Source organism: Dama dama, chromosome 11 (genome assembly GCF_033118175.1).
Source record: "Dama dama isolate Ldn47 chromosome 11, ASM3311817v1, whole genome shotgun sequence".
NCBI classification, from domain to species: Eukaryota; Metazoa; Chordata; class Mammalia; order Artiodactyla; family Cervidae; genus Dama; species Dama dama.
The window spans coordinates 77,934,819-77,958,663 of record NC_083691.1 but is presented as its reverse complement, the minus strand read 5'-3'; the positions used below and the strand labels follow the sequence as shown (position 1 = coordinate 77,958,663).

Genomic DNA, 23,845 nt, shown 5'->3' with positions numbered 1-23,845 from the left:
AGATTTCTTTCAGTAGTTGGTAAACCGTCTTTGCACCAGGAGAGAGATAGTAAACTGGACTGAGGAGAGAGGGATGGCGGGGAAAGGGGAAGGAAGGGACTCGAAGGATGAACGAGCTGAAGGCTTTGACATCTTGGAATGAAAAGTGGCCTGTAAGAGCAGAAGCCCAGTCCTCTACTCCGGCCATGTTGCCAGCTGGCCATTTATCACCAAAAATTCCCCAACAAATCCATGGCTGTTGCTTAATCACCTCATATAAATCTCTATTAATCTTGCAAAGTCAAAATACAAATACAGAACAAAAGTCTTTATGTACCCTCAATTTTGGGGTCAAAATGTTAAAAAATGGAACTGATCATCCAACGGTTCCAATGAATTTTTTAAACCTCCTTTTGGGGAATAAATAAATGACCTCCTCACTAATGTTTTAGTATCTATTAGACTGAATAAACTCAAGCTAAATGATCAAATAAACTGAAGAAGGAAAAAGCTGTTGGTGTTAAATTTTGAACCGACTTTTTTTTTTCTTTGCAGTAACAATGATGTTTCAAGCCAAACTCAAAAGAAACAGAAAATCCTTAGTAGGCACAAAGGAACATTTACTATTCCTCTTTCTTTTGTAAATTGCTGGGGACATAAAAGAGCCTCTTCAGCAGTGACATTTGGAATACTTTGTATTATAACACCTTTTGGGGAAAAGCATATGAGAATATGTCAGGGGTTGGCTTTAAGAAGGGCCTGCCTGGACCCAGAAGTGGCTCCTCTAAGCATGGGACTCCCAGTGCAGACAAACAGCTCTTAGGACAACACTCTCAGAGGACCTCAAGGACAGGGCAGGCATGCGGCAGGCTGAGGCTTCATCACTTATACCCGATGCTATACTTTCCTATTTAGGAAATTCAAAGCTATCCTGCCAGTAACATGGATAATCCAGAAAAACTGACACATGGGTTTGGGATATATTGTGTTCTGGTCATGTGTTTTCCTCTCAAACTCTATTCTAGGCTCTGAACACATCCTGATTAATATGGTAAAAGTGTGCTGTGGAGTAAGAGGAAGGCTGGTGTTATAGACCACCCACAGAGTGTAAAGTTCACACTTGGATAATAAAGAGTTGACTGTACTGGAAACATAAAAGTGGCTTTCCTAGACTCCGGGCAAGGAAGTTGGAAACCCAGTGAATTTCAGTGATTCATGTCTTTGTTTTCTAGGCTGGAAAAATCATGGAGGAAAATCAGAGAAGGGGAGGGAGGAAGGATGGAGGCAGAGGATAATGAAAAGACTGACTAGGAAACTGCAATAGGGACCACAGGGAAGTCCGAGAGGATTTTTCTAGCTGAAGGGGAGGCTGGTGGCAGCTCTGTCATCCATCTTCAGGCACTGCACAACATGAAGGTTCATTCAGATGGCTGGCCTGTTACTCCATCTCCTCCTTCCAAGAAGGAACTGACTCAGGAGAGGCCAGCAGATGATGAATTTCTCTCTTTCTTTTTTTTTTTTTCTGTTTTCAACCTTTTTGTTTGTTTGTTTGTTTTCAACCTTTTATTATGGAAGTTTTAAAGAATATACTAAAGTGGAGAGAATAAAATGATGAAGCCACATAGACCCATGACCAGACTTAAACAATTATCAAAGTATGTCTACTCTTCTTAATCCTCTCTCCTCCCTCAAGCTGTATTAAGGCAAGTATCAGACATCAAAAAGATGATGAATTTCTATGAGATTCATCAAGCAGCAGCAAACTAAGGGGGCAGAATGTCCTTCCGTACAGTACTTGAAGAATAGGAGATTCAGATTTTGTCTTGGGGCAGTCCTTGTTGGAAGCAGAGGTTTCTATAGGATGATTTCCCTGATTTCCTGATCCCCAGAAATAACAGCTAAGAGGACCAGGCCCACTAATTGGTAAACAGAGGAGAACATGAATATGATCACAATTCCTGTTCTCTCAGAAAAAGCATCTTGGGACCTTGTCTAAAAGCCACACAGAGGCAAATGATATTAGGCTTAAGGGAGCAGTTTTTGGAGAGGAAACAAAAATTGGACTAAAATTGAGAGGCTCACCATTAACCATCCCTTTATTGGCATTTCAGATACCAGCGAATTTCCCATCAATAACCCTGGTCAAAGCTATAGTTGCTTAGAAAACATAGAAAACAAGTCTCCACTCATTGAGAAATTCTTCATTAGATTCCTTTCTTTCTTTCCTTTTTAAATATATTATTCATGTATTTGGCTGCACTGGGTCTTAGTTGCAGCACTCAGGGTCTTCAATCTTCACTGTGGCCTGTGGGATCTAGTCCCCTGCATTGGGAGTGTGGAGTCTTAGCCACTGGACCACCAGGGAAGTCCCTGGGTCCCTTTCACCTAAAGGTCTCCTTTAGGACTTTTCACTGTGTGGCTTCCATGTATTTCCTCAGTCCCATTCTCTGCCACACATCCCTTACACTTTAGGTTTCAGAAGAGCTAACTTCTGTGCAGTTCTCGACACTTACCAAGGCATTCCACATTGCTATGTCTGTGCCTATGACATCCCCTGAGCTTGGAATACCCCTCATCTGTCGTGACCACTTGGCAAAGTTCTTAACTCTTGAAGGCATCCTGCCCACCACCCCCTAGGCTACTCCGGTACCTACTATATACTTTTGTTACCACGCTTTCTATATTCAATGAAAATAATTTATTTACACATCTTTCTCACCTCCTGGACGGGGCTCCTTGAAGCCAAGACTACTTCCTTCTATATCTTTGTATCCCTATAGCTCCTAACACAGAGGTTATTGTGTAGTCTATGCCCAACGAGACTTTGCTGAATTCCACTGATTTGTGGGTCTCACATTAGCCATTGTTTGCCCCACCACATAAGGTGGGGAGCCCAAGGAAAGTGAACAAAAGAACATTTTTTGAAAAATAAAAAAGAGGCTGCTATGTTAGACAACCAAGATACTAATCATTAATCAAAGGCAACATACTACAGCATGGAATGTGGTAGGCTGTGGGCCTCTGCTGGACTCCTTTCTCCTGGAATCACAGAGGGTGCAAATGGGGGTGGCAGATCCTCACAGAAACACTGTCCTACCAACATAACGTTCTGAGACACAGATACCGAACACTGTGTTACACAGAGCCCTTCCTGTGTATTCGAGAAAATTGAGAAATTCTTCTTACTCCATCTTTCACACAGAAAATGCTTTAAGTTTCAGAATAAACTAATGATGGCAAGGATGAAAAAAAAATACATATCTAGCCTCCTTTGCCTGGCTTAATCAAGCTCCTCCACTATATACCTAAAATGGCAACTTATATCTTTTTCTTATTCAGCCCCACTGGGCCCCTCTGCACCTGCCTAAGTCTTACACCAGTCTCTCATCTTTGAGTTGCCACGGTGTCCGGTAGTTTGTACCACATGATTCAGTCAATTACTGCCTTGCATTGTTAGGTTATCCAACACAGGACTGGGCACATAGCAGATATTCAAAAAACCAAACTGGTGGACAGATAAAAAGTCATAGTACATGCCCCCCCAGTCACCCAGCAGTTTTAGAAAAATTGTCAAGAAAATATTTTTCTTTCTTTACCACAACCCAAAGTTTGAAAAAGATATATAACTCCAGTAAGTTTAGAAAGCTCATGCCAGTGACTTTTAAAACTCCCACAACCAGGAACAGCATTTCTCCAGTGTATTTCTAACCCCCGATAATTCCGTGCTCATGTGGGGCTTTAACATACCTCTTGGCCAGCCAAAGCTTGGCTTTGGTACAAACAGCGACGTCAGCCAGTTCCTGCTGAAAGTATGTATTCATTCTGTATTTGGAGTCTGAGAAGGCTTGTAACAAATGAAAAACCTAAACCAAAAAAGAGAGAGAAAAAGCAACATCCTGCTGTGAAAATATATTTTTCCTAAATGTCCAGTTCTTCCCTTTTAGGTTTCCTCAAAATATTCCCCTCAAAGAAAACAGACACCTGCAAAATGTGGCTCTGGTCTCCTTGCAGGAAAAGCATGTTGATTTTGGAAGGACGCAGTAAGTGGTGAAAAACCTTATGTCTTTCATCTCTACCTGTGCTCTGCGTTCCTCACCAAGTCTAGAAAAAGATGACTATTCTGTGACCAGTCATTAGATGCAAGAGTTTATTACTTATAAACAGCCTAAAAATTTATTTTAGCAAAGAAATACAAACATCTTTATCTTAGCAGTCTCATGGAAAAAAAAGTACTTTTAAAAAATCATTTCTGCATTTATTTATTTGTGGCTGTGCTAGGCCTTCACGACTTCACACAGGCTTTTTCCCTAGTTGCAGAGGGTGGGGGTTACTCTCTAGTTCCAGTGCATGGGCTTCCTGTTGCGGTCGCTTCTCTTGTTGCAGAGCACAGGCTTTAGGGTGCCTGGGCTCAGTAGTTGTGGCTCCCTGCCTCTAGAGCACAGGCGCAACAGTTGTGGCACACAAGCGTGGTTGCTCCACGGATCCTCCTAGATCAGGGATCGAACCCGTGTCTCCTGCATTGGCAGGCAGGTTCTTATCTCCTGGGCCACCCGGGAAGCCCCTCAAGCAGTATTTTTTAAAGTCAAAATCTTACTACACAGGAAAAAATCAACTGTCTGTGGGTCTAATCTGGTTCGGGGTTTATCAGAATGGGCTTGGCTGAAGAAGCAGGCTGTAATGACGCTTGCCTTTGCAAATACTGGATAGTGATGTCTGTACACTACTGAGATTTTTTAGATCTTTTCTAAGATGTCAGGAGCTGAGGCAGCAGTGCAGAACCCTGCTCTTACTCTTCCATGACTTTATACGTTAGAATTAGGCAGAGAAGACAAATCCCGTTGTCTCTCTCCAGCTGCCTATATTTAGAACGAAGGCCACAATCCCAGCAAGGCCATGGCACAGCCCACGTGTGTGTGTGTGTACTGGTTTGTGTCCATATGTGTGCCTTGGGTTCATTTAGTGATGACACTAACAAGGCCTCCTCAGTGAGAAGTACTAACCTGCAGCAGAGAACAAAAGAGGATGAGGGCATAAACGAGATCACTGGCCTGAGCGAGTGTCAAGGGAAAAGACATGTCAGAGAAATCCCTCCGCTCCTTTCTCAAGGGGAGGAGAGGGGTGGGGCAAAGCAAGCACAGATAAGCACATCAAGAACTTGGGAAGCCTCTTTTATTTTTATCTTTTTGGGGGAGGCCTATTTTAATAATCGGAGTGTTCTCTTTCTGTTGTATCCTTTACCGGGGCTGCAGATGATTCTTTCTAAACAGCAAGATTCTACTTTTTCTTCTCTTTCTCTCCTGTCAATGGAGGACGTAACTTTGAGAGTCAAATATGGAAAGGAAGTAATGAGAAAAAGCAAAAGGTCAAGATAAGACATCCAGAGCCATCAGACCCTAAGTGGGGTCTGAGCAGGCAGGTTTTCCTGGGTCAGAGATCTGCAATTTCCAACAACAAATATATGCTGTGCGAGCACCTCTGGTTTAGAGAGTCAGTTTTGATTATTTTATTGTATGGAACTGCTATTTAAAAAAAAATTTTTCCCCTAAATTGGAGAAGGCACACAAGTCCCAATGTGGAGCCTGAAAATACTTTCTCTAATAATGGATCTGTTATTTCAGAAGCAACAGATCAAATATCACTACTTCACCGCACCCCCATAGGGACCCATACCGCCCGTCGTGAAGTCTGGAGCAGTGGTTCTGGCTGGGGCTTCTGTTCTTATGTGGTGACTGCCAGAGTGAAAGAAATCACCTCCCTCTGCCCGAATCCCCACCATCCTGAGAGAGCTGGCAAAGCCACTGGGCCTTGCTTTCCTTTTCTCCACAGCTGCACAGAACCAACCACCGGGGCTTTTCATGGTGTCACAGGACTGTAATTAATCAGCAGACACCAGCAAAATACATGACTTTGGAATTTACTTATAAAGAAAGCTGTGAGATTTTTCAAACGCCTCTCATTTAAAAGCAATCACTTCAAAAATAACTCCTGATGGATGTTTAAACTTCGTCCTATATTTGCTCACCTTACTTGGCAAAAACAAGGTTGTTTTTGAAACGCTTGGTAGCTCTGGTTTATGAAAACCGGCCTATGAGCCCATCAATTCTGTCACCTTGGGCACAAACCAGACAACAATTGTGATCCTGGTTATTCACCAGGAACGGAGTGTGGTCTGTTTACATGGGACCGATGGTGGGGGAAGTATACTTAGAAGAACCTTGGTGGAAATAAACATGCAGGAGAAACAGAGTAATATAAGTGAAAGATAGGGTCAGAGGAGACAAGGAAAATGGGGGCAGGGAGGAGGGGGAGAGAAGACAGAGGGCGGCGAAAGGGAAAAAAAAGGCTTGTAAGCACATGTCTGAAACAGGTTACTGTGTGTGAGACAAAGTTTTCTTTAAAGATAATTAATGAAAATGTTTGAATATATGACTACTCTCCTATCACATGAAGAGTGCTGGGTCTGAGACTTCCCTGTTGGTCCAATGGTTGAGATTCCATGCCTCCAATGCAGGGGCTGAGGGTTCAATCCCTGGTCAGGGAACTAAGATCCCACACTATGTGTGGCATAGCCAAAAAAAGAGTGCCATCCTTTGCATGAAGTCCAGAAGTGAGGCCAGACTTCTGGAGCTCTGGTCCAAGGACAGGTCTGGTAGTTTCAGGCAGCTCCAGGAAGGATCATTTGTTCATCAGCTCTGCAAGAATGGCAGGGGGGAGGCAGCTCCTCCCCCCAGCTCCCTTCCTGACATTCTGGTCCAGAGGAACTTCTGGGCAAACAGCGTGGCCAAGCCCAGGCCTGGGATAATTAGGAAACTGCACTAAACCAGAGAGAAACCCAAGCTGCCAGACCTGAGGATGACGACTAACTGGACCCACAGGAGAGTCCTGAGAAGTTCAGTGTCACTTTAGGTGTCCCAAGTTGGCAACAGGATTCCAACATTCAGCCCAAAAATATTTATTAAACAACTATTATTACCAGGCGCTATCCTCGGGGCTGCAGCCGAGCACACACAGAATCCCTGCTTTCCTGCAGCTCACATTCCAGTCGAGGGTAAACAAAAATATCAGTCGTTTCCCAGACTCTGCCTGGTTGGGACTTCTAACCTGCACGATGGCATCGCCATCCCTCTGCTCTTCCACGTGGCCCCGGCCTCCACCACGTCCAGGGCAAAGCAGGGCTCAAGAAGCATTTGCTGAACTGATGCTGGTATTTGGTGCCTCTTCCTCTATTACCTCTGCCTTTAGGACACACGCCCATGGGTTTGGTGAGCTGCTGGTGGTGCCAACCCCAAGTCAGGAGCAGAGTCACAGAGCTGGATAATATGCACTCCCTACTCCATGGATTCCTAACCTAGTGGATTGCTAACCCAGTGGGGAAAGCAGAGAGGCTGGATCAATGATCAGAATGCAACCCTGTTGAAGGGGGTGAGGGGAGAAGAGACTTCGGAGCCAAATGGACTTTGGTGGAAACCTAGTTTCTAGCTGTAGGGCTTTGGGTCACTTGTTTACTCCACAGTAAAGAGTATAATATTATCTATAATATAATGAGTATAATATTATCTGTAATATAAAGAGTATAACAATATATATCTGGTAGAACTATAGAAAGATTTCAAAGAACATATATATATATAGATAGATAGATAGTACTTGGCACATGCTAGGCACCTGATCAAAACACTAGTTCTCTTTTTCCATCTCTTCCCTCCCTTCCAGCCCTCATTCCAAAAGTAAACAGAGAAGGCTTTTCAGGAAGAGTGATAGCCATACGTGGCCTTGAAAAGAATCTTGCCAGGAGGAAGAATATACAAGCAGAGGAAACTGAATTATTAAAAAGTGTTAAAGAGTATTAAAATATTGGTATTACCAACAAAAAAGTGAGCATTAAGATAAACTATGGGCTTTAATTAATTTTTAATTTAATTTAAAATAAATAAATATAAAATAATAAATATATAGTGCAAAATAATAAAATAAATGAAAAATAAATATAATTTTATTAACAATGATGTATCAATATGGGTTCATTAATTGCAATAAACATACCACTCTAATGCATGATAGTAATAACAGGAGAAAACTGGGGAGAGGGAGTGGGGAAGAGAGGAACAACATGGGAACTATCTGTACTCATGTTTTCTGAAAATCCAAAATTATTCTAAAAAAACCCCATTCAGTAAAAGAAAAATATTGGGACCGCTCAGGGGACAGCAAATAGTTGCATGTAACAAGAGTGGAGCTAGGATGTGTGCAGGGTGGTGGGAGACACAGCTGAAGAGAGGGGTCAGGTTAGACAGGGAAGGATCTCAAAGACAGCATCAAGGGATGTGTGCTCTGTTCTGGAGACAGCACAGACTTCTTCAGAGATCAGATCTCTAATTCGAAAAGGAAAGGCCAGGGACAGTGAGGAGGCTGGGTCAGAAGGGGTCGGGTGAGTGAGACTGTTGCCAGTCTAGACAAAAGGTGGTGGGGCTTGAAACCAGAGCCTGTAAACCAAGAACAGACTGTGGACCAAAAGTGGCTGCAGATGTTTTATTTGGCCTACATGGTATTTTGAAATGGCCATTTGTGAACTGGGAGATTTCACATCAAAATCAACCTGATGTCGAAACTCTTTGGAAAAATGAGAAGACCCGACAATTTAATTTTGTGACACCCCCACTTCATGCCAATCTAAATGATGGTAGCAGCGGAATGCAGAGGGAAGGATGCAGCTGAGAGGCGTTTTGGAGGCAGAAGCAGGACCTGGCAGTTGCTGAAGACCCGGCATTGAAGGTCAGGAAAGAGACCTTCCCCCAGGGGAGCTGGGGATGGAGGGCCAGGCTTCAAGACCAGGATCATGAGAATAGGTGGCAGGACTGGGGATGAGGGAGGGGGAGTTAATGAGTTGGTCAGGAATATCCATGTGATGCTTGTTAGGATAATTTATCTTGCAAACCAGGAATTCTTTTGAGAGTGAAAAAGAGCTCTTTTATTAAATCATACTGGGACAGACTGAGACAGTTGGTGACCTCCAGCCATGGCAGACCCCTTGGAGAAAGGTTAGAGTGGACTTAGGGATGTCTCCAGCACACACACACACACACACACACACACACACACACACACACACACACAAAACCCAAAAACAAAAACAGGAGAAACTCCAAAAACTATCTTATTGACTTAAGATAGTTGTCAGAAGGAGACAAATGCATACAGAAAACAACCAAGTGCAAACTAGCATCATCACCCCTGACTCTCACAGGCCTGGGACTGCCCAGAGATGAGATGGTCACACCTGCTCTGAGGAGGGGGTGGTCAGGAAGCAGCTAGAGGGACCTAAGACTTCTTGCCCCTAAGATGCAAGCCTTAACGAAACTCTGGGAGAATCTGAGAAGAGTTTGGAGAACAGTCAGCCTCTGCCCACCCTCATCCCCATGCTAAACACAGAGAGATTGAGGGGAGCCCCCAAACATCTTGGTAAAGCACGGGGTCCATTTTGGCAGCTTTGAATCTCAAAAGCGACTCCACAGAGCAAATGTAACGCCCTTTGAATAAATGCCACAGGCCTAAAGAGAGTCATGAGTCAGATCCCTGAAAGAACTTGCATTGCACCAGTGAAATACGTCTGGTTTATGCTATTGGACTAAAATAGTGACTTGTGTTAGACAAGATCAAGATGATATATGGCTGTTTGGGAATGCAACGCTGAGATGGCTTTTCCTCTCCACCAAGCATGGCTTCTAGGCAATTTTCCCCCTTATAAGATCAACAGCAGCTGAGTTTCAGAAACCAGCAGGATTCAGCAATAACATGACCAGGTTTAGGCAGGCCGTGAAAAGGGACAACTCAGAAGAGAAAAGGGATGTTCATTTCAGAGGTCAGATATAAATGAGGTGAAGGTATCCTTATCAGGAACAATCCTGCTGAAGACCCACACATCTATCCCCCTTTGCAAATGTATTTTTATTTCCTTAAAAACAAAAGCCTGGTCTTCTGGGGCAGCATGCAGACTGGGGGCGAACACTTCTGCCCCTATCACATCCAGCCCCAAGTATAAAATTTCCGTATCTGCTACTCTGCTCCTGGCCTTCTCCCCAGGCTGCCCCAACCCCCACAGCAAAGTCAGAGCCACATTTTTCCAAGCTCAGTGTTTACACAGGATTTTATTTCGGCTGGTAAAACATCTGTATTTTTTCAAGGACTTAAATAAATGATCTATGCCGGGAATGTACAGTATAGGGTGATGTCAGGCCCCCTTTTCTTTTCGACTCACTGGGCAGAACAGGCAAACATTGTTTCAGCCTGTAGCTGGGAATGTGAATATTTATCCTGTCGACTTAATTCATACAAACAGAACGAAAGGCAGGCAGGCAGAAGTATTTTATGGCTTTAAGTCAGACTGAAAGGAGGTGGGGTGAGAAGGGGGATGGCTGAAGAAGGAATCTAAACTTTCTAATTCACAGAAACATGCCTAATCATAGAACTGCTGGGAAACGGATACAGCAAAAATTATTTAAAAGGCAGATTGTGTTTATTTGTATGCATGTGTGTGTTTGGGAGGGGGAGGTGAAGTTGGGAAAGTGAGACAAAGAAGAGTTCTCTAACTTCTATGCCGTTTCCAATCATTACAATGTGTTTGAGGACTTAATTTTCTGCTTTAAGCATATTAATCTTACTCTCAACTAGCCCACAGGCTTCCGGCTCCCACGGCGCAGAGCACAGTGCTCGCTGGGTACATGTACCCGCCCGTGTCATCCGTACAGACAGCTCCACATACTCTTCTTTCTCACCCGCCCTGGAGGGTCACTGGGTGGACTGGAGGTGTGACCCTCGGATGCTGGTCGTCCAGAACAGGCTTAGTGGGCATGTGCCAGCCACGGCTACTTACTGATCTAACCTTAGGCTGGAGGACAGGTCCAGGAAGCATTTCAAGTGGTTACTCCCCCAAACCGCAACCTGTTTATCAGATGAGGACAGATCCTTAGAAAGGTCTGGGTGAATTCCCAAAAGGTGACACTTGGCTGTGTTGTGTTGTTGCTGCCAGGAAAAGGATGCTAATTACAAAGCGTCATTACTTCCTAGCTGACTCTGGCTTGGGAAGCAGGCCATGAATACCTCTAAGGATTAAAATGTACAAAAACAAAGTCTGTGGGGACCTAGAAATTCACTTTGTGTCTCTAATGCATGTCTTCTCCTCTAGCAACACTCCTACTGTTTCAGTTCAGGAACCAAAAGATCTTACACCTAGATGATGCAAACAACTTAAACGACTGGTCTCTGCCTCCAAAATTCATTTTACACATGGCTGCAGAGAATTCTTAAAAGCCAAGCCCTGATCGCATCACTCCCAAATTCAAAATCCTTCAATGATTTCCACTGTCCTAAAATAATCTTCCGGGCACTGAAGGCTCAACCTGTCTGTCTAGTTTCCCCTCCAACTTTCTCCACTTCATGACCTATTCTGTGGCTATGAGCGATGATTTCCCACTCCTGACAATGCTTTTCCATCTAGGAACTCCCTTCCATTTCTCCCCACAGCCTCTCCAGCTCTGCCATTGAAATCCATTCATACTCTAAGACCCAGCTTCTATACTACCTCCTCCATAGAGCCTTGCTCAGCTTTTATCAACCACCTCCTATCCCCACCCTAAGACTTTCCTACTCAGCGCCCAATGACTCATTTCATTTGATTTCTTCTTTTGACTTTTTAAACCCTGTCATCATGGTTATCAATCCACAATTTCCCTTTCCTGGAGCATGGCTCACTGAAGGAAAGGACTGTGTCTTGTTCTTCATAGCCTCTGGACTCCAGGGATATACAGCTTTATCTGGCAGAAAGAGACTCAATCAATAGCACATGTATCCATCTAGAGTACCACCCTGCCCCCTTGTCAGGGCGGCAGGAGCAGAACCTCTATTTGCAGCAGCAGTTGGAATGCTAAGAGCCAACTCTCTAAACTCTCCCCACACAATGGGGTTGGAGGAAACACACAGTATTAATAAGAGAGTATAAGAACACTCCAGGATTCTTGCCTGGGAAATCCCAAGGACAGAGGAGCCTGGTGGGCTACAGTTCATGGGGTTGCAAAGAGTCCGACATGACTTGGCGATTAAAACAACAAAACAATAAGGAATGAGTATACATCTGTCTTCGATCGTCTCTAGCCTGCAGTGAGAAGTTCCATCACCCAGAAGAAGTGTCAAGGGTGCCAAGGAGTTGGGTTAGGATGAGGTTTAGAGTTAGTTAGTCTTCACCTAACTAAGAGAAAGGCTTGCTTAGAAAGAACGGACAATTTATAAAACACTGATACAATATCTGTTCGAACTTAAGAGTTTCTGGCTTTATAACACAGACATATTTCTGAAAAGCTACATAACAACATTTTTCAAATTACAAATTATTTCTTTGTAAAATAAATCCCAGTTTAAATTCTTTAGGAACAGCTTTATTATACATGATAATTTATTTTTTCTAATATCTGGATCCTCAAACTATTGAGTTTCCTTAAAGACAATACTGAGACCAACAAGTAACTCTCTAATGCAGTAAACCTCACTAAGGAAAAATAAAATTTGTTTAGTCAAGACAGTTAATTGAAAGCAATACAGGGAATTCCCTGGTGGTCCAGTGGTTAATGGGCTTCCCTAGTGGCTCAGACGGGTAAAGAATCTGCCTGTAACATAGGAGACTCGGGTTTGATCCCTGGGCCAGGAAGATCCCCTGGAGGAGGGCATGACAACCCACTCCAGTATTCTTGCCTGGAGAATCCCATGGACAGAGGAGCCTGGCAGGCTACGGTCCACAAGGTCGCAAAGAGATGGACAAAACTGAAGCGACTTAGCCTGCCTGTCAGTGGTTAGGATTCAGCACTTTCACTGCCGTGGCCCTGGTTCAATCCCTGGTCAGGGAACTAAGATCTTGTAAGCTGTGTGTCATGGCCAGGAAAAAAAAAAAAAAACAAACTGAAGCTGAGTGTTGGGCATAAGGGATTCATTATATTATTCTGTCTACATTTGTGTATATTTAAAATGTTTATAAAAAATATTTACAGAGGGAGAGAAGGGAAAGGAAAAAAAACAGCTATAGGACATAGAGATGAAATCAATATAAAAAGATCTTATGATCTTGTGCAGGAAATAAGATGTGTACATAAATAAGATTCAAGGTAGAAAATAGTAAGTGTTGTAAGAGAGAGAGAGAACAGAAGGTCCAGAAATAACTGAAAAAAGATGATAAAAGTGACACAAACAATAGTGAAAATATTGACTTACTCAAGATAGACAACCAACTAGTTACTTAAGATAGACAAACAACTAGTTCTTTGGGAAATAACATAGTTGGGTCTGTATCCAAATACTTGTACTAAATAAACTTAAGATGGAGAAAATAATCAAATATTAAGAAAAAAGAAACCATAAAAATGGCAGAAGAAAACAGGAAAATATTTTACAATCTTCAGGCAAGAACAGACTAAGAATGAACACAAAGCCATGAATAAAAAAATAAGAAGCAGAAAAACGATTGTTTACAACATAAAAACTGAAATCTTTTGTGTAGTGAAAACTACCAGGAATATTCAAAAGTATAGGTAAGCCAGGGGTAAACTATTTGCTAATTCCCCTAAGGAACAAAGCTCTTGCAAATTAATAACAAAAATGAAAGTAACTGAGTGAAATGTGGCAGGGAGTTATACACTTCCTCATTCATAGCACCCTCAGCACCTCAATAATCTTTTCATGGTGCCTCTAGGCCAAAGGAAATTCCTAACAGTTCCATTTATTAAGTAGTTAGGTCCAAACAACCTAATAAGTATTTATGCCCTACAACTTAGGAACTGTTTGAAAAATTAAGACGCATAAGTTGAAAGCAAAAATATTTTTATTTCATTCTTTGATAACCACAATTACTTACTAATGGGATGTGTGTGCCTGCTGGATACTTTATAACTCTGCAAGCTCTGGAAGTCTCGGGATTCCACCACCCTCATTTCTGGTCCACATGGATTTTCTCATGGGACTAGCTCTTTATTACAGCAACTATCAAACACTCAACTTTGCAAAGACATACAGAATCATCAAAAGGAATGCAGTGTGAGCTAATGGTGATAACTGTAAATGACTTCAAGCGAGTAGTTCACATAATATCTCACAGATGGCAAGTGTCATTGTCCTTCTCTCCCCCAAAGTGAAAATATCCCACAACACTTTGGCACACACTTTGGGAACTGCAAATTTGTTTAGCCGAGAATATAAACAAGCAATTCACAGATGAAATGCAAATAGCCAATAAACACATGAGGACATGAAAACACATGTTTAGTTTCATTAACGTTTAAGGAAGGGCAATTCAAACAATGAATTTTTAAAGGAAAAAAACATTAATAAGCAGAGAATTTTCTCTAAAGGGTAGGACCCATCAATATTGGGATAAGGAAACAGACATTCTCATTCACGGTGGGAGGAGAAATTGTTTCAACCTTTTCGGGAGGTAAGGAGCAGGGCCACATTGCTGCACATACAATGTATGCTATATAGATGGTCTCATCTGTTTGTTAGACAAAGCAGCAATTTGGAGGTTTCACTGTTGCTATCAAAATGGAAAACATGAACTTTCTTTAATCTTGAAATACCTACTTCTAGAAATTTATCTCACAGAAACATTCACAGGTATGGGCACAGAAACAGAGGCCCAAGGATGATCTCAAGAAGCACTTACTTTAAGAGGAAAATTTAGAAAGTCAACACAGGACCAGTTGAAAAAATGATGGGATATTCCTACAAGTATTCCATCATATCTAGCCAAGCGGTATCTTCATTTAAAATAATGTTGTAGATTTATATGTATCAACATGAAAATATCCCTAAGACACACTGGTAAGTGAAAAAACAAGCTGCAAAAATAGTATGATCCCATTTTACCTGATGCCAAATTATTAACATCATGGGGGCTGGACTTTTACATTCGACACTGCACAGTTCTGTAGTTTAGAAAGTTTCACAGTAAGAATGTATTACGTTTTAAAACTTCTTATTTTGAAATGATTACAGCTGACCCTTGAACAACACAGGTTTGAATTGCGAGGGTACATTTACACCTGGGTATTTCTCAGCAGTAAATACTACAGTACCACAACCTGTGATTGGTTGAATCCAAGGATGCAGAGAAACCGTGGCAATGGGGGGCTGACTGTGAGTTATCTGTGGATTAAGCCCCACATTGTTCAAGGGTGAGCTGCAGAGCCTCATCATAACAAGTTGCAAAAATAGAGTTCTTCCTTTCAGTTAGCATCCTTTAACTGTGACACCTGATGGAACTGTAGCACTAAAACCAAAGCAGAAAACTGACAATCACATTTCTGTTAACTAGACTACATATCTCATTCAGTCGTCATCATGTTTTACATGTATTTCTTTGTGTGTGTGTTGGGGCAGGTGGACAGTTTTAGCCCATGCCTGGATTTGTGTAGCCACCACCGAAATCAAGATACAAACTGTCTCATCACCACAAAGGAAGAAGAGCATTATCTTTGGTGTCAGAAATAATAAAACAAAATAACATTCTTTTTATCATATATTTCCCAACTTAAACTCAGTATGAAAATTCACATACTAATAATTATTGGGACGGGTGGCTGCGTGGCATTCTTGACCACAGAAATCAAAGAAAAGGAACTTTCAACACATCAAAGAGAAGGTGTTCCGACTTTTCCAAGGCTCCCCCTGGTCTCCCCCTCTGACTGTTCAGATCTGTGCCCAAACAAAGTGAGGAGCAGCCAGTTGGGGGAAGAGACCCATTGAGGGTGGAGAAGGCTGGGGAGGCGGGGAAGGGCCAGCTGGAGAGAGCGCGGCAGGAGTATCTATCTCCAGGGTTATCTCCAGCAAACAAAGCCAGAGGAAACGCAGAGTTATGATACTAATTTGTATTTCTCAGACTTTAGAGAAGCTGTAAAATGTGCCTTATAAAAAGGGTTTGACCCACAGAAGTGCCTGGCTTTCAGCATCTGGACTTTAGGCTTGTAACTCCAGCTGCCCAGTGAAGGGGTTTGGGGCAAAAGCCCCACAAACCTGGGCCTGGGCCAGAGACTGCTGGCTTCTAGCACACTGCTCACAGAGATGCCTCCTTCTGAAAAATGAAGATGGAAAAAAAGTGGTTTTTTTTTTTTTTTTTGACTCTGTAGTTTGTAGCTTATTTCAAAGGTCATCAAAGTAAACAAAAGGAAAAGACTGTGACTCTTTATAAGTCAAAAAGTGACAACTGTTTATAAAGCAACTGTTTATATTTTCACATGGAGGGAAGAAAAAAAAACATGACTCCTCTAAGCCCCCAGGAATGGATATTTGGGCAGTTCTCCCCATCCCTCAGTCTGTTTGTTCCTTCGGCATTCGACACCTCCAGCAGCAAAGTCGAGGAACATCTGCTGCGTCCATTTTAGTGGAATTATAAAAGTCGACTGGATGGCTGGGATGTGTGAAATAAACCAGGCAGTGTCTCAAGAAGCAAAAGCCTCTGAGGCACCTCTTGCTAACTGTGCCTTCTACTACCCTACTGAGAGCTCCCAAGGCCCGGAGTCACAAAGCCCAGCTGCAGGAAGGTCTCTCCCATTCTCGAGCCCTGTTTCCTCTAAGCGCCTCAGTTCAGGGAAGGGTGATTCCGGGAGGTCTAACGGAAGCCAAGGGTCAGTGAAACCAATCTTTATGAACCTCCTCTGATCCCTGAGAGTGATCAAAAACACCCTTTTCACTCATGAGTTTTCTGGGCTTAGCTGATAATGAACTCTGGACAAACATTATGGATGAGTTTCTAAAAGGATTTTATAGGCTATGAGATATATTCCAAAACAATGAAACTAGATGGGATTACAATAATCATCTAAAAGGTACTTTTTAAAACATGGGGTGCCATGGGCATTAATCAAGGTGTGATCCCTGGTCTGTTACAAAGATTTCATATTATTTCTACTTAATCCATTCAGGCTCAGCTCATCAAGTCCCTCTATGAAGTTCTTCCTGACAATTTTAGGTTGTGGCAATCTTTCCATCCTCTCATCCCACAGTATTTATTATCTGAACCACTCATTTGGCACCTAAGATATGTTGCCTTGATTGCTATTTATCTTTTTATGTAAACCATGTCTTTTTATCTCCTACAGAGCCTTACTGGAATGCAAAAGTTTGTTGATTTGATTTTAAATTTAAGGCAATTACCATGTGGGCTGAGATAAACAGTACTTCCAAGGCAATAGTTAACTCAATAGTGAAAGTAAACACCAAGACTGCTTGCGAATGGGTTGGCTTACAAAGTAAGATGACCAATGAATGCAAGTCCTTGAGCCTGGAACATGTTTGTGGCCTGGGCCATCAGCCTGCTAGGCTGAGCCCACTAACATGTCATGTTATGTACATGAACTCATCACCCCTCCAACCTCATCTTAAGGAAACTCATAATCTACCCTCTAAACCTACTTCAGCTCAAACACTGGTGCCTCTATGAAACTATTCTTTGAACTGTTAGATTTCTTTGTTGAATGAGTGGCTGAATAAAACAATGACTTTCTGGGTAACCATCCGTGATCCATTTTGGCCTGTCCCCTTTCACTACACTGCTGGAAGGCTATGAGGATCAGGTTTAGGGAAGTTCTAAGAAAAGTTGTTACAAAATTTCCCCCATAAACAAGCCCTCCCTGTCAAACATTGGGGCTGACTACAACAGGACAATGGGACGCTCCTCTAGGTACTTACTAGATTTTAGTCTTTAGACTAGTGGCTCTAAATCCAGGGTGATTTTACCTCCAACAGACCTTTAGCAATGGCTAGAAACATTGTTGGTTGTCACAACTGTAAGGGGGGAGCTACTGGCATCTGGTAGGGAGAGGCCAGAGAGGCTACTAAGCTAAATATTCTATGATGCACAGAACGACTCCTCTGAACAAAGAATTATCCAGCCCAGAAGGTCAAGGGTGCTAAGGTTGAGAAGCCCTGGCCTACTGTAATAGCATGAGCTCTGCAGTCAAGACCTAGCTGGGGACCTTTGGAAAATTATTTAACCTCTCTGAGCCTTAATTAATTTCCTCATCTACCCAATGGAGCTAATAATATAGCTCATCTCATGAGGGTACAGTGAGGTCTAAAAGATAACGGATATGAAAGACCTTTGTAATTACTCTTGAAAAAATTAGTCATCCTTATTAATGAATACATGACCATGTGTGATTTTAATTTGGCTGTGCATTTGAAACATCTCTTGAGATAAAAAGGAGACTAAATAACACTAGGAAAGCGAATCCCCTTGATTAAAGACTATTCTTCCATCCTCAGGGATTGTGTGTTATTTCCATAACGTGGATATCCCTCTTCATCCATCTGAGGTCTATGTTCCCCTGATTCTGTGCTATTCGGTAATTTTCTTTAATCCTCTGTGGTACCTACTTATGTTCTTTTTTTTGGCAATTGTTTTCACTTGGCCACTGGACTTCCGCCTGTTGTGGTATTGCTCCTTAGCAATGCTTTCTTAGTGGTCTCTCAATTTTCCCAATAACTGTGCTCTCTGACTAATCATCTCACTACAGCTTAACAGTAACAAAGTGTATGGCAAGGATAAACTAATTATCCCTCAGGTGCTTTGAGGAGTATAAGTACAGTACTTGTTACCAAGTTTGCCCTTTTTGTTGCAAGTTAAGCTTTCTGCATCAAATGTAAATTTAAACACTAGATTTACATAGAAGGCTAAGTTGTCCAGTCAGTGTTGTTAGAAGAATAATTGGTTACCCTTAAAGATATTAGGTCTCTAAGTTATGACCCTCAAGAGTTTAATCCTTGATACTCTAACAGACCATGATCCATAAACTCACATATCCAAAGGTACACCTCTCCAGCTCCATTTTCCTGCTGCAGAGAGGCAAATGCTTTAAAAAATAAGCTAAGGAAGCATATTTTCTTATTTTTCTAAGTATTTCCTAAATGTCCCAAATCAGGTAACAAATACTTGACCTTCCACTCAGGTCATTTCCTGGGTGAATCTGACCATTTCACTTTCAGGGGTTTTTTTTGTTTTGTTTTTAAGGAATCAAAGCATCTTCCAGGTATATATTAGTCTCATAAAATGGATATCTGGATATTTTATATAGCAAGGAAGGCCTTATGGTCTTGTAGTCTTGTATAAAAGTTGTGTTAATGTGTGTGTGTGTGTGTGTGTGTGTTGAAAATTCCACAGATTCTTGATTTTCACAAATAGGCAATATACTCCCAATCCTCTTGAAATTAATGGTGAACTTCAGGAGAATGAACTATGTCTCCATAACTGGCAGAATCTTAGCTATCATGAAAAAGGAGTTGAGTCAAGTGGTGGAGGAAGAAGAGGGTCTCATTCTGGTCCAGAGAGATGCCTCCAGCTTTGGCAATTACTGGTCATTTCACTGTTGGAAAAATAAATGGAAACACAGGGTTCATCTTACCATTATGAGGAAGTAAGCAAGATACTCACCACCAGGGGAATCTTGGTTCCTAAGTTGTGAACGAGGGGCACTGACTCTGATGGAAATAACACACAACCAACCCCCTGAGGATAGGACAGTAGTTTTTAATCAAAAGGATTCACTTTCCTAGTATTACTTAAATAGGCTTTTTGTGTAATGTGACAGACTCAAAGGCCCAGTAGAGCAACGAGAGCTGACTTCTCCTAACGCAAATGTATTAGTTTAAAGCAAGGTTTTTCAACCCCAGCACTACTGACATTTGGGACCAGAAGTTCTTTGTTGTGGGTCCCATCCTCTGCATTATGGGATGTTTATCTGCATCCTTGGCCTCTACCTGATGGATGCTGATGGCACACCATCAGTTACAACAGCCAAAAATATCTTCAGACACTGCAAAATGTCCTCTCTGGGGGGAAATGCTCCCAGTTGAGAATCACTGCACTAGGAATTCAAATCTATACACTGATACCACGTATTATAGCTACTTTGGGAAAGCAAATACTTAGTATGGTCTACCTTCTTAAGAAGATCCTGATTCATTCATTTTTTAAAAATTATCTATTTATTTGGCTCTGCAGGGTTTTAGATGTAGTATGTGGGATTTTTAGCTATAGTATGTGAAGTCTTAGTTGCAGCTTGTGGAATCTAGTTCCCTCACCATGGATCGAACAAAGGCCCCCTGCACTGGGAGCATGGAGTCTCAGCTGCTGGACCACCAGGGAAGTCCTTGACTCATTCATTCATTCAGCAAATATTATACTGTTGATATGTCTCTTCTAGGAAGAGTGAATAGCATGTACAGGGGCCCTGGGGCAGGACAAGGCCTGGGTATTAGAGGGAGGTTCAAGGGGTAAGAGTCGAATAACAGGAGGAAAGCAGTATGAGATGAAGTTGGAGAGACAGGCTGCTCAGATCACTATGGTGCTTATAAACTACTGTAAGAAGTTTGGATTTATTTTAAGCGTGATGGGAAAAAAAAAAAGGCATGATGGAACACGACTAAAGAGCTTTAAGCAGGGATTAAGAAAATTTCAGCTGTGTTTTAAAAAGGTCCTTCTGTCCGACATAGAGAGTAGAATGAAGGGGGCGTGAGTATAAGCAGAGAGGTGGATGTAGTTGTCTAAGCAGAAGAGGAGACTGGCCTGACCAAGGGTAGTGGTGTAGAGAATGACAGTAGAGAAGCAGATGATACTGGTGGATTAGATACCAAGCTAAAGAAAACCTGAGCCCCAGGTTTCTTGAGAAATTGGGTAAACGATAGTGCCATTTACTGAGAATGTAAAGCTTGATGGAGGGCCATGTCTGTGGCCCAGCCAGGTTGTGGAGTGAAGAGTGTGTATTTGCTCAGATGGGAAAACATCATCTTATAATCTCTATTTCCTAGAGGTTTATGGTTTATTTCAAGAGACAGCATACAAGTACAATATGGTCACATCCTCTGTGGGAGTAAGATCTAAAGTCAATGACTGGGGTGAACACTGTATCCAGGGAAAATGACCTTCAATCACAGTCAGCACAGCCACAGACTGTAAAAGAGACAGTATATGTCCAACTCACAGCTCACTGTTCACTCTGGGGCACATGTTCACTGGGAGAAAAGGCAATGCAACTCAGCAGGCGATTTGTAAATAGTTTTTCTCTTTTATTCTCTAACTTTACATATATTTAGCAAGCTAAATGAGTTCTGTATAATTCTCCTAAATAAAAAATAAAATCACTTAAGACGTGAAATACCAACAAACGAGATTTACTATCAAGCAAATTATATACAAATACATTCAGTTAATGAAAGATCTAAGGAAAGTGGGATAAACGAAAGGCTCACTTTCTGAAGAATGTGGCATTTTAATTAGGAAGAAGCTACAGACAGAGAGACCAGAGAGGATTTGGAATCGCATACATACTATTGGTAGTTATCCTCCATGACCACTTGGGTCTTATTCCTCAGACCTCTATAAACAACTTCAATGAAAAACTAAGAAGTTTAATGGTTTCAACAGGAATGGGGTATGATGGTAGGCAGAGGGGGAGGTATCCACAACACAGGAGGACTATGAATGAAAAAACATAAGTTTATTTATATACAATACTTCTTCATACTGGAGGACAGTGAAGCCAAGAAACAAACCATTAAGGTAACCAATGAAGTTACTATCAAACTATAGCAAAAAATTAAGATTTCCTACATTCCTTTAAAAAGAAAAAAAAAGAAGTAATGCAGTTCATCAAAAATTTAAAAATAGAATTACCATAAGATCCAGGAGTTTTACTTCTGAGTATATATTTAAAAAAAATCAAAAGGAGGGTCATAAAGAGATATTTGTATGCCTATTTCATAGCAACATTATTCACAATAGCCAAAAGGTGGAAGCAAACCAGTATCCACTGATGGATGAATGGATAAACACATGTGGTATACACATACAATGGAATGATATTCAGCCACAAAAAAGAGGGACACTCTAACACATGGTAAACCTTGGGGAGATTATGCAACGAGAAATAAGCCAATCATAAAAACACAAATATTGTATAATTTCACTTATATTAGGTATCAAGAGTAGTCAAATTCATAGAACTAGAAAGTAGAATGGTGGTTGCCAGGGGCTGAGAAGGAAGGGAAAAATAGGGAGTTGTTTAATGGGCATAAAATTTCAATCCTGTAAGATGAAAAAGTTCTGGAGATTGGTCAACAACATGCGAATATATTTAACACTACTGAACTGAACACTTAAAAATCATTAAGATGATAAATTACACATATAGTTTATCACAATTAAAAATTTTTTTAATTCAAAAGACATTATATTCAGTATCATTTCTGGGACATGTTTTAAAATCTCTGATTATACAGTCCCTCATCTATTAAAAAGCCTTGTGGGTGAACTACACACTTACTTTAGTGGACCAAATGATATTGTGAGCCTGCATTAATCAGATGCTCTGAGAACCTCAAAAATTAGCATCAGATGCTAATTAAAAATAGCCAAGTCTGTCATTAGAGGCAAGCCATAAGATTGTACTAACTGTAGAAAAAGGAATAATCCTCAAGTGACAGTGAGGAACATGTAAGCAAACAGTAAAGACCCAATTTTTGTGTGTTTTATTGATGTACAGTTGATTTACATAGATTCAGGTAACAGCAAAATGATTCAGTTTTATATATATATATATATATATATATATATTCTTTTCTGTTATAGGTTATTTCAAGACATTGACTACAGTTCACTGTGAAGACCTGTTTTATTGCTTTTCTAGTGTCCACTGCTTTTCCAGTCTCTCTACTATGATGGAGGAAAAAACAACCACCATAGGTTAAATTCTTAGACAGAATTTAATTCTTTAAAGCTTCTCTGTTACAGACTATTTTAAAAAGTATAATGCTCATTAGAGAAGATGTGGTTGAGACTATTAATATGATCAACATCTAAAAGTCATCCTAAGGAGGTACAAAAGTGCTTTGTATCATACCCCTGTGCCAAACCTGCTTCCCACACAATATCTACTTTCTCTTTGCTCACAGCTAAAAATCTCTCAACATTATCACCCCTTTTCATTAAGCCCATTCCACACTACTTTTTTAACCTGTTGATAGGGTTTTTTTTTCCATTTACCTAACCTGAAATCCAAAATTTCATCAACTCACCAATTCAACATCAAGATAATCCTTTTCTGCTCTTCTCCATCCTCCCAACAATTATCCAACCCAACACCACAGGTCAGAAAACCTACTGGTTCTAATTCTCTTACTACCTTCTCAAGTTCACTATCTGTAGCAAAAAACACCTCTCCCATTACCTCTAGGTCTCCAGCTGTAAAACTGAAATGATATAACCAATCTCCCCTCTATTGCTCCAGATGAGGACTAAGAGTTTACATGTACTGCTGACCTCCTTGATCCTTATAAGATGGGTCATGCACATTTTTATCTCTGCCTTGGTTTCCCACAACTCTTACTTCATGCCCCTTGATCTTGACCACAAAACATTGTGCTACTAGACAGCTCCCTCAGCTTCCTGCTTCCTCCACTCCTGCCTTTGGGCAGCCTTGCCTGCTGCTATTTAAACTTGGAAGAGTCTCTCCTTGCATCTGCCAAGCTGCTGTTTCAAATGCTTCCTCTGGACTCACGTCTGCCCAATTGCTCTCCACATGAATGAGCAGGAGCACCCTTCCTGGAGTGGAACAGGTTTAGAGAGAAACTGAGTGATGAAATGAAATCCAGAACACTTTTTGCCCTTCAAATATTTGAGTTTAAAAATGTCAAGATTTTATTATTGCTCCCATTGTCCCTTAACTTCAGTGGCAAATTACCTAGTGATATATAATATCCACCACTTGGGGGATAAATCTCCTCTGTTATCCCCTGGACATGACATAAGAATCATTTGTTTCTTATATTAATTCACTTT

The 23,845-nt window shown here is 41.4% G+C and overlaps 1 protein-coding gene across 3 annotated transcripts in view; it reads right to left on the bottom strand.

Annotated features, from left to right (window-relative positions):
- THADA (THADA armadillo repeat containing) overlaps nucleotides 1-23,845 on the bottom strand; it is a 327,677-nt gene that overhangs the window by 95,193 nt on the left and 208,639 nt on the right. For all 3 annotated transcript variants that reach the window (XM_061155511.1, XM_061155510.1, XM_061155509.1), the window contains one exon: nucleotides 3,727-3,842. In XM_061155511.1, coding sequence (XP_061011494.1) covers nucleotides 3,727-3,842 — 116 coding nt within the window. The remainder of the gene's footprint in view (nucleotides 1-3,726; nucleotides 3,843-23,845) is intronic.